A 14290-nucleotide genomic window follows, 5' to 3' on the forward strand; every position below is an offset into this window, starting at 1 on the left:
CAGTCTCTCCCTAGCCCAGGCCTCTATACCCACCCGCTTCAAGATATCCACTATTATCCCCGTGCCCAAGAAAGGGAAAGTAACTGAACTGAATAACTACCGACTAGGAGCACTCACTTCCGTCATCATGACGTACTTCAATAGGCTAGTCAAAGACCATATCACCTCCTCCCCCCCGACACACTCGACCTTCAAATTCGCCTACCGCCCTGACAGATCCACGGACAACACAATCGCCATTGCACTGCACATTGCCCTTACCGACCTGGACAAAAGGAATGCATATGTGAGAGTGCTGTTCATCGACTACAGCTCAGCCTTCAATACCATAGTGCCATACAAGCTCATTACAAAGCTCACGGCCCTGGGTCGGAACTTCTCCCTATGCAACTGGGTCCTGGACTTCCTGACGGGCCGCCCCCAGGTGGTGAAGGTAGGCAACATTATCTCCTTGTCACTGATCCTCAACATGTGGGTTCCACAAGGGTGCGTCCTCAGTCTCCTCCTGTATTTTCTGTATTCCCACGACTGCGTGACCTCGCACAGTTCCAACTCCATCATCAAGTTCGCTGACAACACAACAGTAATAGGCCTGATCACCAACAATGACGAGACAGCCTACAGAGAGGAGATAGGCACTCTGATGACATGGTGCCAGGTAAACAACCTCTCCCTCAACGTTAGCAAAACAAAGGAGCTGATTGTGGACTTCAGGAGGAACCAGGCTGGACACGCCCCCATCTTCATCAATGGGGCCGCCTTGGAGCCGGTCAATAACTACGGACACCGTAGTGAAGAAGGCATGACGGCGACTCTTCAACCTCAGGATGCTGAAGAAATGCGGCCCGTCCACGCGTGCCCTCAGTGTTCTACACAAGCACCATTGAGAGCATACTGTTGGGCTGCATCACAGCCGGGTACGGCAACTCCACCGCCACTCTTCAGACGGTGATACATGCAGCCGAACACACCATTGGGTGCACACTGCCTGCCCTACAGGACACCTACAACACCAGGTGTCGCAGGAAGGCCAAGAAGCCATGCCCTGTTCTCCTCGCTTTAATCACTAATCAGCTGGTCGTTCCCCCTCCCCCTGCGGCTCCCCCTATGGACTTTTTTTGTTACTATATGTATTATTTAATAGTTTTGATGTCTTCACTATTATTCTACAATGTAGAAAATAGTAAGAATAAAGAAAAAGCCTTGAATGAGTAGGTGTGTCCAAACTTTTGACTGGTACTGTATATACTGCTATTTCTATTGTTGTTTTTTTATGACCATTTTAATTGTTTTATTTCACTTAGTGCTGCATGTTGGAGCTCAAAGCCTGATATTTTTACTGTACCCTGCAATCACACCTGCAACCCTGTACATGTGACTATTAAACACTCTGAATCTGACTCTTAGGACAGGCAGGAAAATTATGGTTTGTCAGAGCCCACCGCCTGTCTTCTCGACGCTCGCTGGCTAGGGCCATTGAACCACGGAGAGATTGATCGCTTCGCCACGCCGCTCACCTTCACGAGCTGCTGATCCTCCACCACCTACATGGAGGACAGGAGAGTTTCTGACAGAACGGGACTGGAGCTCCATTTCTGACCTTGCGTCTTGAGTCTCCTTTTCATGTCTTTTCAACTTTTGAGAGCTATGTTGAGATTTACTTCTGAACATTCTCCAGTGATTATTATTCTGTTGTGACAAGGGGATAAAATGGCAATTCGGAGGTGGGTGGTGGTGGGGGAATTAGGGTTGGAGCTGTAGTTAGGATTAGGGTTGTGGTTGAGGTTATACGGTCAGGGTTGAAACGGGATGTGGACATAAAACTAGGGTTAGGGTTATGATCGAGGCTAGGGTTAGAGTTCAACCAGGATGTGGGAATGAAGCTAGGGTTAGGATTGTAGTTGAGGCTAGAGTTTGGACATTTCTGAAGTGTAGGGGCCCATACATTTGGCCCATACTTGCAAAGAAAGGGGCGTGGATCTACCGCCCTGCTTCTACTCCTCATTCTAACACGTCTGCCCCTAGAATTTAATCAAGCATCTAACGCAATTATGCAAGATTTTACTTCTGGGTTTCTGACCAGTGAGTATTGAGTAAAATTAAGGGACTGTAGATTCAGGATCAGATAGCATCTGACTGAATCCTTCCATGCAGACCATTTTTTATCATACCTTTATCAGATAAGCCCAGAAAACTTTATCTGACCCCTCCTATACACTCTTAGAAAAAAAATATGCTATCTAGTACCTAAAACGAGTGTAGGCTGTTCTCCAGAATTCCAACTTCTCTCCCTAGGTAAGTCTTGGCAAACATTCTTTAGATTTAAATCTGTGTATTTACCCTGCAACAGGCATAAAGAGAGAGCGAGAGAGAGGGATGGGTGTACATAGCATTGCTCACTCAAGGTGGAGGGGTGGAGATTACAGATAAATGTGCCAAAAACCAGGATAAATACTCATTCCATTGGGAGTGAAGCAGACAATTACATTGACAGAAGCTACAATCTATCTGCAATATTAAAGGTGATCTACCCCCCCCCCCCAAAAAAAAAATCTCACTCCGACACTGCATCAATCCCTTTATCTGTTAAGCTACTGGAAATATACTCCTCTAAAGTATGTTTCAGGCTAGAGCTTGTTTTTGTCTGCCGTCTCTCCATCCCTCTTGTTCTATTTTTAGTTCAGAAGGGGACAAACAGAGTTTAAGGACATAACGCCAATGTTAGATAAAGGAGCACACATCATCAGCCCAACAGATGAAATGATACTGCAAGGCACGATCACTTTTCTCAGAGAATATCCAACTACAAAGATATTTTGTTGAAGAAACCCTTTACTCCTCAGTCTGAATCAATGCTTATCTCTGTAGACTCTCATTGCTTTATACAGTACTCAGTCTGCATAGTGCGTAGTCAGTGCGGACTTTCTTTCCAAGTAATCACTCAATGATGTTAAATTTACCTTTTCACTGACCCTGCTAGGGATATGACACAGGGTCACTGGAATTCTTCACTTCTCCAATGGACTCATTAGGAGCAGAGTGTGAGGCAGATAGCAGAGTAGGACATGGCCTTTCAGGGTCAAAGAACCCAGCTGTAGCACTCTGAAACACGGCTCTTCCAGCACAACACAGTCAATACTCGCTTTAATGAAATGACAAGACATCAATGAAAAAAAGGCAAACTCTGGTCTCCATTTCCACAGACTATTTTATTGTAAAATATGCTTCAAAAACCATTATGCATGCATCAGTGCCAATTGTGTACATGGTTTCTCTCAGTAGATTTAATGGATGCCCTTAACACAGCCCACTTTAATCCAAAATGGATTTTCTCTCTCTCAATAACATGATGGTAAAGTACAATGAAATGCTCACAACACTGATTTGCTTTCGAGGTTGGTCATTTCAAATGATAATTATCACCAGTAGAGATATACAGTGAGTATTTTATTGTTATCTATATTGATCTAAAAACACATTGAGAATCAGAGTACTCCAAAATAAATGATCACATTTTTTCACACCCCCCTCATGTCTTAAATTATCCATAGATTATAATTCAGTGTAGACTACTTGCTATAGAATAAAACAGACATACAAAAGGCTGTGGATTTCTTAATGGCACTAAATATCAATCATGGGGCATTCACTGGTTAAAAATGGAACTTCAGAGCATTGCATCAACCAATGGTTGTGTGCCAGGTCATCGACTGCACAGTCAAGCATCAGATTTCAGTATTATATGATTTGGTTTGATGATATGTTAAACACCTATCCAGGCGTTGTGAAATCTGAAATACATGAATCTTCAATGTAGTCAGCCTGGAACGCGGCCACAATCCACGAAGTGGGCGGGCTGTATGCCTCTTCAGTGTGTCATCGATCAATCATCCTTTAACAAAGCCAATCATCTTCTAGCTGAGCCAGCCACCAGCCATCTCTCAGTGGGCAGCCAAGAGAGGAGTGATGGAAGGATGCAGAAGAGGAGAGGAGGAAAGACGTGGCTAAAGAGAAGATCTAGGCTTTGTCCCAAATGCACCCTATTCCCTTTATAGTAAACTACTTTTGAGCAGAGCCTATAGACAGACATTAAAAACAGCATCATTCTGTCTGAGTTCCTATGAGACATGAACAAGTGTTGTGTTTTTATTTTTCCTCAGTGCTTCAGAACTCTGAAGCGTACAGTACAGTGAGTCGCTGCACATAAAGCCCTGTTGTTAGCAAGAGAGAGTATCAAAAAGAGTGAGAAAGTCAATTTTCGGTCATTTTCAACTTTCTTACTTTCCTCCCATCTCTACCATGTAGCTGCTACAAACCACAGATCATGTCTGTGGATTCTCACTCTGTGCGCTATATACCATACCATACACAGTAACCTGGATAGAGGCAAGAAGCAAATAGCTCAAATAAGTAGAGTTGAAGTCGGAAGTTTACATACACTTAGGTTGGAGTCATTAAACCTTGTTTTTCAACCACTCCACAAATTTCTTGTTAACAAACTATAGTTTTGGCAAGTTGGTTAGGACATCTACTTTGTGCCTGACACAAGTAGATTTTCCAACAATTGTTTACAGACAGATTATTTCACTTATAATTCACTGTATCACAATTCCAGTGGGTCAGAAGTTTACATACACTAAGTTGACTGTGTCTTTAAACAGCTTGGAAAATTCCTGAAAATGATATGATGGCTTTACAAGCTTCTGACAGGCTAATTGACATCATTTGAGTCAATTGGAGGTGTACCTGTGGATGTATTTCAAGGCCTACCTTCAAACTCAGTGCCTCTTTGCTTGACATCATGGGAAAATCAAAAGAAATCAGCCGAGACTTCAGAAAACAAATTGTAGACCTCCACAAGTTTGGTTCATCCTTGGGAGCAATTTCCAAATGCCTGAAGGTACCACATTCATCTGTACAAACAATGGTACGCAAGTATAAACACCATGGGACCACACAGCCGTCATACCGCTCAGGAAGGAGACGCGTTCTGTCTCCTAGAGATGCGAAAAGGGCAAATCAATCCCAGAACAACAGCAAAGGACCTTGTGAAGATGCTGGAGGAAACAGGTACAAAAGTATCTATATCCACAGTAAAACGAGTCCTATATCGACATCACCTGAAAGGCTGCTCAGCAAGGAAGAAGCCACTGCTCAAAAACCGCCATAAAAAAGCCAGACTACGATTTGAAACTGCACATGGGGACAAAGATCGTACTTTTTGGAGAAATGTCGTCTGGTCTGATGAAACAAAAATATAACTATTTGGCCATAATGACCATTGTTATGTTTGGAGGAAAAAGGGGGTTGCAAGCCGAAGAACACCATCCCAACCGTGAAGCACAGGGGTGACAGCATCATGTTGTGGGGGTGCTTTGCTGCAGGAGGGACTGGTGCACTTCACAAAATAGGTGGTATCATGAGGCAGGAATATTATGTGGATATATTGAAGCAACATCTCATGACATCAGTCAGGAAGTTAAAGCCTGGTCGCAAATGGGTCTTCCATCACAATGACCCTAAGCATACTTCCAAAGTTGTGGCAAAATGGCTTAAGGACAACAAAGTCAAGGTATTGGAGTGGTCATCACAAAGCCCTCACCTCAATCCCATAGAACATTTGTGGGCAGAACTGAAAAAGCGTGTGCAAGCAAGGAGGCCTACAAACCTGATTCTGTCAGGAGGAATGGGCCAAAATTTACCCAACTTATTGTGGGAAGCTTGTGGAAGACTACCCGAAATGTTTGACCCAAGTTAAACAATTTAAAGGCAATGATACCAAATACTAATTGAGTGCATGTAAACTTCTGACCCACTGGGAATGTGATGAAAGAAATAAAAGCTGAAATCAATCCTTCTCTCTAGTATTATTCTGACATTTCACATTCTTAAAATAAAGTGGTGATCCTAACTTACCTAAACAGGGAATTTTTACTAGGATTAAATGTCAGGAATTGTGAAAAACTGAGTTTAAATGTATTTGGCTAATGTGTATGTAAACTTCCGACTTCAACTGTAGGTAAAACAAATCCAATTTATTTTTGATATATTTATTTTCAATCCGCTCTTATGTTTCCCTCACACTTATTTTTCTATTTAAAAGGGTAACAGTACAGTCATAGAGATTGATGTTACATAAATGATCAGATACGGGTGGACAGAGAGATACACAGTATGGGTGTTTGCATCTTTAGATGTAGCATCGAAGGTTTATATGAACTTTAGAGAAGAGAACGTAAGAGTACATATAGAACTGCTTTAAGAGCGCTGAGTCAGAGTCTGGGTCTCCAACAGTTAGAGCGTTCGGAGGTGGGTCAAGGTCCCCATGTAGAAGTACTGTTCAAGTACCAACACATCTATTGCTACATCTGAGGGATGACATCGATATCTACCCCTCAACTCTTCACCCGTTAGCTCCCCTCAGAAACAGTACATTTTTCAAGAACATGACACAGGCCGACAGAACAGTCACACAAAGGAAGACAAATGTGTTTGTGTTATGTTGTGTTGATTTAGCGCTTACAGAGAATACCTTGGCAGGGGATAATGCTGTGTGTGTAAGCAGGCTGGCTTTGACAAGTGTGGAGTTATGTCTTTCTCTTTTCCAACAGTAAGCAGAGCAGCTGTTCCTTTTAGACGTCCCCTGATCATTTACTGTTACTGGGTAACACTAATAGGAGCTTTGCTTGAGTTTTTGGATGATGACACCAGACCTGACATCACAAGTCAGCTGCAGGAAGTGTGTGTCAGTGACTTCACTCTGTGGTGAGAAATTGAATGGTTCAGCTTGGCTATATCACAGAGGGAAAACGCACACACCCACCCACGCACGCTGTGTCTGTGGTCACATCATCCCTACACTTTTGGATCTGGAGTTGAATAAGTTGAAATAGTTAGAAGATAAATATCTCTGAGATATACATTCATCCCAAGCAATGGCAATGATGATAATAGAGTAGGGGATCAAACAAACAGATTATTTCATGGCTAAACCTGAGTTATTGAAAACAGTCCATAAGAAACACCACAACGATACACATCAAAAATATCATATTTTCATATATAGAGTATTTGCATGACTAGAGCTAGACTATATTCATCGGATGTATATACATTTATTTATGCTTCTCCAATCCAGATTTTCTGAAAGAACCAACAACTACAGAACCAGGAAATTGCTATAAGCACCTCAGACACCTTCCACGAGGGAGAGAAAGAGAGAGCACCTCAGACACCTTCCCCGAGGGAGAGAAAGAGAGAGCACCTCAGACACCTTCCCCGAGGGAGAGAAAGAGAGAGCACCTCAGACACCTTCCACGAGGGAGAGAAAGAGAGAGCACCTCAGACACCTCCCACGAGGGAGAGAAAGAGAGAGCACAGAAGCTCCCTTCATCCCTCTGTCTCTCCGTTTATACTCTATCACTCTTTCTCTCCAATCTTCAGGTCTCCTTGTCCTTCTAGCATTCCTTTGGCGTGGTTTCTCTCTTTTTAACCCCTGACCTTTGTGGTTGCGTAGGAGGTGAAGAGGAGGGTTGAAATAAATAATGGGTTAGGCACACAGCGCCGTGAAAGCTGCTATGTCACCCTTCATCCTCCTCCTCTTCATCACTCCTTTCCCTCTTCTCCTCTTCCACCTCTCCCAGTCCTCTCCTGGATGAAAGCATGTATGATGGGTGTTAGAGTTGTGTTGAGCAGTAGGGTTGAGTTGAGCAGTGGTGTTCAGTGGGTCCTCCTGCCCCAGTATAGACTGTATGTATGCTACAGGGTTGACTTCACTTGGAGCCCCATCACAAAAGATCTTCGTAGTCTAGGAGTTTGGAGTGCTGGCGGGTTTTCCACAGACGGAAGAGACGGAAGTCAAAGTACATCTCAATAATCTCTTTTCCTAGATAAAAGAAGTAAACATTCAATGATGTGTTTCCCTACAGGGCACCTTATCTAGTTACAAATACAAGGACTGAGCTAGTTTAGATGTTCCCCTCAAGCGAGTCCACCTTAATATACTAGGTTGTGTTGCACTAACATGGATTAACTCTTAAACTGGTTGAAATCCAGGTTTATCTATTAATCATGTTGCACAAAACTTAGTTTAAAATGTATCCTAGTTAAATGTAATTATTCTTTAAACCCAGATCAACTTGCATCCTGTCACTCTGTTGACCAGGGGTTCATTCTAAAAAACTGCCACTGGAGGAGGTTTAACAACTCAGTGTTTCTGCTGTATTTCTGGTGTGATTAACAGTTATGTTTCTTTGGTTTATTATGTTTGTAAAAGTAAACTAGCCAGCTAACTAATTTGACAAAAAGCGCAATTAATTCAATAATTGAGTCTGAAGTGAAAACTCTGCTTGCTAGCGATGACCAGTGATGGTCCGTTTCTATAGTAATGGAATTAGAACATCATTGTTTTGGTGAATCCATTATGACATGTCACTAATCATAGATTAAAGATCTAACCTTAATATTAAACCAGATTCATTCATCTAAGTGGTGCAACACATCTCTGATTAAATATAATCCTAGATTTATAAAGTCTAGATTACGTCTAATCTAAGATGAATTTAACCATGTTGGTGCAACCAAACCTTAATATACTGTGTGTGTTACACACAGCTATTGAATATGATAATAATGTCTTTAACATTTGACTGGTTATTCTCAAGAACAATATCATTTACAATGGATGGTTCAACTTTCTATCATTGTGTGTTGCCACTATGGGAGACGTCATTCACTATTCAGGGAGCAGGCTGGTTTGACCCTCTCTCACAGTGAGTCACTGTCTGCCATTAACCTTCCTGACCTAATCTAACTCACAACAAAATATCACATAATCACCCAGTGTGTGTAAAAGAGGGAGGGAGCCAAGATGGTCCAGTTACAATGAATGGAACCATAGGAGTGACAGAGGAAGAAATCAAAATGAGAGCAAATTGAGATAGAGAGATAGCAGTAGCAGAGAGAGAGACCAGTAGCAGAGACAGAGAGCAGTAGCAGAGACAGAGAGCAGTAGCAGAGACAGAGAGCAGTAGCAGAGACAGAGAGCAGTAGCAGAGACAGAGACCAGTAGCAGAGACAGAGAGAGAGACCAGTAGCAGAGAGAGAGACCAGTAGCAGAGAGAAAGAGACCAGTAGCAGAGACAGAGACCAGTAGCAGAGACAGAGACAGAGACCAGTAGCAGACAGAGAGACCAGTAGCAGAGACAGAGAGCAGTAGCAGAGACAGAGACCAGTAGCAGAGACAGAGAGCAGTAGCAGAGACAGAGAGCAGTAGCAGAGACAGAGACCAGTAGCAGAGAGAGTGACCAGTAGCAGAGACATAGACCAGTAGCAGAGACAGAGACAGAGACCAGTAGCAGAGAGAGACCAGTAGCAGAAACAGAGACCAGTAGCAGAGAGAGAGACCAGTAGCAGAGACAGAGACCAGTAGCAGAGACAGAGACCAGTAGCAGAGACAGAGACCAGTAGCAGAGACAGAGACAGAGACCAGTAGCAGAGAGAGAGACCAGTAGCAGAGACAGAGACCAGTAGCAGAGAGAGAGACCAGTAGCAGAGACAGAGACCAGTAGCAGAGAGAGAGACCAGTAGCAGAGACAGAGACCAGTAGCAGAGAGAGAGACCAGTAGCAGAGACAGAGACCAGTAGCAGAGACAGAGACAGAGACCAGTAGCAGAGACAGAGACCAGTAGCAGAGAGAGAGAGCAGAAGCAGAGACAGAGAGCAGTAGCAGAGACAGAGACCAGTAGCAGAGAGAGAGACCAGGAGCAGAGACAGAGACCAGTAGCAGAGACAGAGACCAGTAGCAGAGAGAGAGACCAGGAGCAGAGACAGAGACCAGTAGCAGAGACAGAGACCAGTAGCAGAGAGAGAGACCAGTAGCAGAGACCAGGAGCAGAGACAGAGACCAGTAGCAGAGACAGAGACCAGTAGCAGAGACAGAGACCAGTAGCAGAGACCAGTAGCAGAGAGAGAGAGCAGTAGCAGAGAGAGAGACCAGTAGCAGAGACAGAGACCAGTAGCAGAGACAGAGAGCAGTAGCAGAGAGAGAGACCAGTAGCAGAGACAGAGACCAGTAGCAGAGACAGAGACCAGTAGCAGAGACAGAGAGCAGTAGCAGAGAGAGAGACCAGTAGCAGAGAGAGACCAGTAGCAGAGAGAGAGACCAGTAGCAGAGACAGAGACCAGTAGCAGAGACAGAGAGCAGTAGCAGAGAGAGAGACCAGTAGCAGAGAGAGAGACCAGTAGCAGAGAGAGAGACCAGTAGCAGAGACAGAGAGCAGTAGCAGAGAGAGAGACCAGTAGCAGAGACATAGACCAGTAGCAGAGACAGAGACAGAGACCAGTAGCAGAGAGAGAGACCAGTAGCAGAGACAGAGACCAGTAGCAGAGAGAGAGACCAGTAACAGAGACAGAGACCAGTAGCAGAGACAGAGACCAGTAGCAGAGACAGAGACCAGTAGCAGAGACAGAGACAGAGACCAGTAGCAGAGAGAGAGACCAGTAGCAGAGACAGAGACCAGTAGCAGAGAGAGAGAACAGTAGCAGAGACAGAGACCAGTAGCAGAGAGAGAGACCAGTAGCAGAGACAGAGAGCAGTAGCAGAGAGAGAGACCAGTAGCAGAGAGAGAGACCAGTAGCAGAGAGAGAGACCAGTAGCAGAGACAGAGAGCAGTAGCAGAGAGAGAGACCAGTAGCAGAGACATAGACCAGTAGCAGAGACAGAGACAGAGACCAGTAGCAGAGAGAGAGACCAGTAGCAGAGACAGAGACCAGTAGCAGAGAGAGAGACCAGTAGCAGAGAGAGAGACCAGTAGCAGAGACAGAGACCAGGAGCAGAGACAGAGACCAGTAGCAGAGACAGAGACCAGTAGCAGAGACCAGTAGCAGAGAGAGAGAGCAGTAGCAGAGAGAGAAACCAGTAGCAGAGACAGAGAACAGTAGCAGAGACAGAGACCAGTAGCAGAGACAGAGACCAGTAGCAGAGACCAGTAGCAGAGAGAGAGAGCAGTAGCAGAGAGAGAGACCAGTAGCAGAGACAGAGACCAGTAGCAGAGACAGAGAGCAGTAGCAGAGAGAGAGACCAGTAGCAGAGACAGAGACCAGTAGCAGAGACAGAGACCAGTAGCAGAGACAGAGACCAGTAGCAGAGACAGAGAGCAGTAGCAGAGAGAGAGACCAGTAGCAGAGAGAGACCAGTAGCAGAGAGAGAGACCAGTAGCAGAGACAGAGACCAGTAGCAGAGACAGAGAGCAGTAGCAGAGAGAGAGACCAGTAGCAGAGAGAGAGACCAGTAGCAGAGAGAGAGACCAGTAGCAGAGACAGAGAGCAGTAGCAGAGAGAGAGACCAGTAGCAGAGACATAGACCAGTAGCAGAGACAGAGACAGAGACCAGTAGCAGAGAGAGAGACCAGTAGCAGAGACAGAGACCAGTAGCAGAGAGAGAGACCAGTAACAGAGACAGAGACCAGTAGCAGAGACAGAGACAGAGACCAGTAGCAGAGAGAGAGACCAGTAGCAGAGACAGAGACCGGTAGCAGAGAGAGAGAGCAGTAGCAGAGACAGAGACCAGTAGCAGAGAGAGAGACCAGTAGCAGAGACAGAGACCAGTAGCAGAGAGAGAGACCAGTAGCAGAGACAGAGACCAGTAGCAGAGACAGAGACAGAGACCAGTAGCAGAGAGAGAGACCAGTAGCAGAGAGAGAGAGCAGTAGGAGAGACAGAGAGCAGTAGCAGAGACAGAGACCAGTAGCAGAGAGAGAGACCAGGAGCAGAGACAGAGACCAGTAGCAGAGACAGAGACCAGTAGCAGAGAGAGAGACCAGGAGCAGAGACAGAGACCAGTAGCAGAGACAGAGACCAGTAGCAGAGAGAGAGACCAGTAGCAGAGACAGAGACCAGGAGCAGAGACAGAGACCAGTAGCAGAGACAGAGACCAGTAGCAGAGACAGAGACCAGTAGCAGAGACCAGTAGCAGAGAGAGAGAGAGCAGTAGCAGAGAGAGAAACCAGTAGCAGAGACAGAGACCAGTAGCAGAGACAGAGAGCAGTAGCAGAGAGAGAGACCAGTAGCAGAGACAGAGACCAGTAGCAGAGACAGAGACCAGTAGCAGAGACAGAGAGCAGTAGCAGAGAGAGAGACCAGTAGCAGAGAGAGAGACCAGTAGCAGAGAGAGAGACCAGTAGCAGAGACAGAGACCAGTAGCAGAGACAGAGACCAGTAGCAGAGACAGAGAGCAGTAGCAGAGAGAGAGACCAGTAGCAGAGAGAGAGAGACCAGTAGCAGAGACAGAGAGCAGTAGCAGAGACAGAGACCAGTAGCAGAGACCAGTAGAAGAGACAGAGACCAGTAGCAGAGACAGAGAGCAGTAGCAGAGAGAGAGACCAGTAGCAGAGACAGAGACCAGTAGCAGAGACAGAGACCAGTAGCAGAGACAGAGAGCAGTAGCAGAGAGAGAGACCAGTAGCAGAGAGAGAGACCAGTAGCAGAGAGAGAGACCAGTAGCAGAGACAGAGACCAGTAGCAGAGACAGAGACCAGTAGCAGAGACAGAGAGCAGTAGCAGAGAGAGAGACCAGTAGCAGAGAGAGAGACCAGTAGCAGAGACAGAGAGCAGAGTAGCAGAGACAGATAGCAGAGAGGCAAGTAGCAGAGACAGAGACCAGTAGCACCAGTAGACAGAGAACAGTAGCAGAGACAGAGACCAGTAGCAGAGACAGAGAGCAGTAGCAGAGAGAGAGACCAGTAGCAGAGAAAGAGACCAGTAGCAGAGACCAGTAGAAGAGACAGAGACCAGTAGCAGAGACAGAGACCAGTAGCAGAGACAGAGAGCAGTAGCAGAGACAGAGACCAGTAGCAGAGAGAGAGCAGTAGCAGAGACAGAGACCAGTAGCAGAGACAGAGACCAGTAGCAGAGAGAGAGACCAGTAGCAGAGACAGAGACCAGTAGCAGAGACAGAGAGCAGTAGCAGAGAGAGAGACCAGTAGCAGAGACAGAGACAGAGACCAGTAGCAGAGAGAGAGACCAGTAGCAGAGACAGAGACCGGTAGCAGAGAGAGAGAGCAGTAGCAGAGACAGAGACCAGTAGCAGAGAGAGAGACCAGTAGCAGAGACAGAGACCAGTAGCAGAGAGAGAGACCAGTAGCAGAGACAGAGACCAGTAGCAGAGACAGAGACCAGTAGCAGAGACAGAGACAGAGACCAGTAGCAGAGAGAGAGACCAGTAGCAGAGAGAGTGAGCAGTAGGAGAGACAGAGAGCAGTAGCAGAGACAGAGACCAGTAGCAGAGAGAGAGACCAGGAGCAGAGACAGAGACCAGTAGCAGAGACAGAGACCAGTAGCAGAGAGAGAGACCAGGAGCAGAGACAGAGACCAGTAGCAGAGACAGAGACCAGTAGCAGAGAGAGAGACCAGTAGCAGAGACAGAGACCAGGAGCAGAGACAGAGACCAGTAGCAGAGACAGAGACCAGTAGCAGAGACAGAGAGCAGTAGCAGAGACAGAGACCAGTAGCAGAGAGAGAGAGCAGTAGCAGAGACAGAGACCAGTAGCAGAGACAGAGACCAGTAGCAGAGACAGAGAGCAGTAGCAGAGAGAGAGACCAGTAGCAGAGACAGAGACCAGTAGCAGAGACAGAGACCAGTAGCAGAGACAGAGAGCAGTAGCAGAGAGAGAGACCAGTAGCAGAGAAAGAGACCAGTAGCAGAGACCAGTAGCAGAGACAGAGACCAGTAGCAGAGACAGAGACCAGTAGCAGAGACAGAGAGCAGTAGCAGAGAGAGAGACCAGTAGCAGAGAGAGAGACCAGTAGCAGAGACAGAGAGCAGTAGCAGAGACAGAGACCAGTAGCAGAGACCAGTAGAAGAGACAGAGACCAGTAGCAGAGACAGAGACCAGTAGCAGAGACAGAGAGCAGTAGCAGAGACAGTGACCAGTAGCAGAGACAGAGACCAGTAGCAGAGAGAGAGAGCAGTAGCAGAGAGAGACCAGTAGCAGAGAGAGAGAACAGTAGCAGAGAGAGAGACCAGTAGCAGAGAGAGACCAGTAGCAGAGACAGAGACCAGTAGCAGAGAGAGAGACCAGTAGCAGGGAGAGAGAGCAGTAGCAGAGACAGAGACCAGTAGCAGAGACAGAGACCAGTAGCAGAGACCAGTAGCAGAGACAGATACCAGTAGCAGAGACAGAGACCAGTAGCAGAGACAGAGACCAGTAGCAGAGACAGAGACCAGTAGCAGAGACAGAGAGCAGTAGCAGAGACAGAGACCAGTAGCAGAGAGAGAGACCAGTAGCAGAAC

The 14290-nt window shown here is 46.2% G+C and overlaps 1 protein-coding gene across 1 annotated transcript in view; it reads right to left on the bottom strand.

The window, feature by feature from the left end:
• Window positions 1–1421: 1421 nt before the first annotated feature.
• LOC115160282 (NMDA receptor synaptonuclear signaling and neuronal migration factor-like) overlaps window positions 1422–14290 on the bottom strand; it is a 58123-nt gene continuing 45254 nt past the window's right edge. Inside the window, exon 12 of the mRNA XM_029710644.1 lies at window positions 1422–1544. Within this exon, the coding sequence (XP_029566504.1) occupies window positions 1422–1544 (123 nt within the window). The remainder of the gene's footprint in view (window positions 1545–14290) is intronic.

This window comes from Salmo trutta, chromosome 23, assembly GCF_901001165.1.
Source record: "Salmo trutta chromosome 23, fSalTru1.1, whole genome shotgun sequence".
NCBI lineage: Eukaryota > Metazoa > Chordata > Actinopteri > Salmoniformes > Salmonidae > Salmo > Salmo trutta.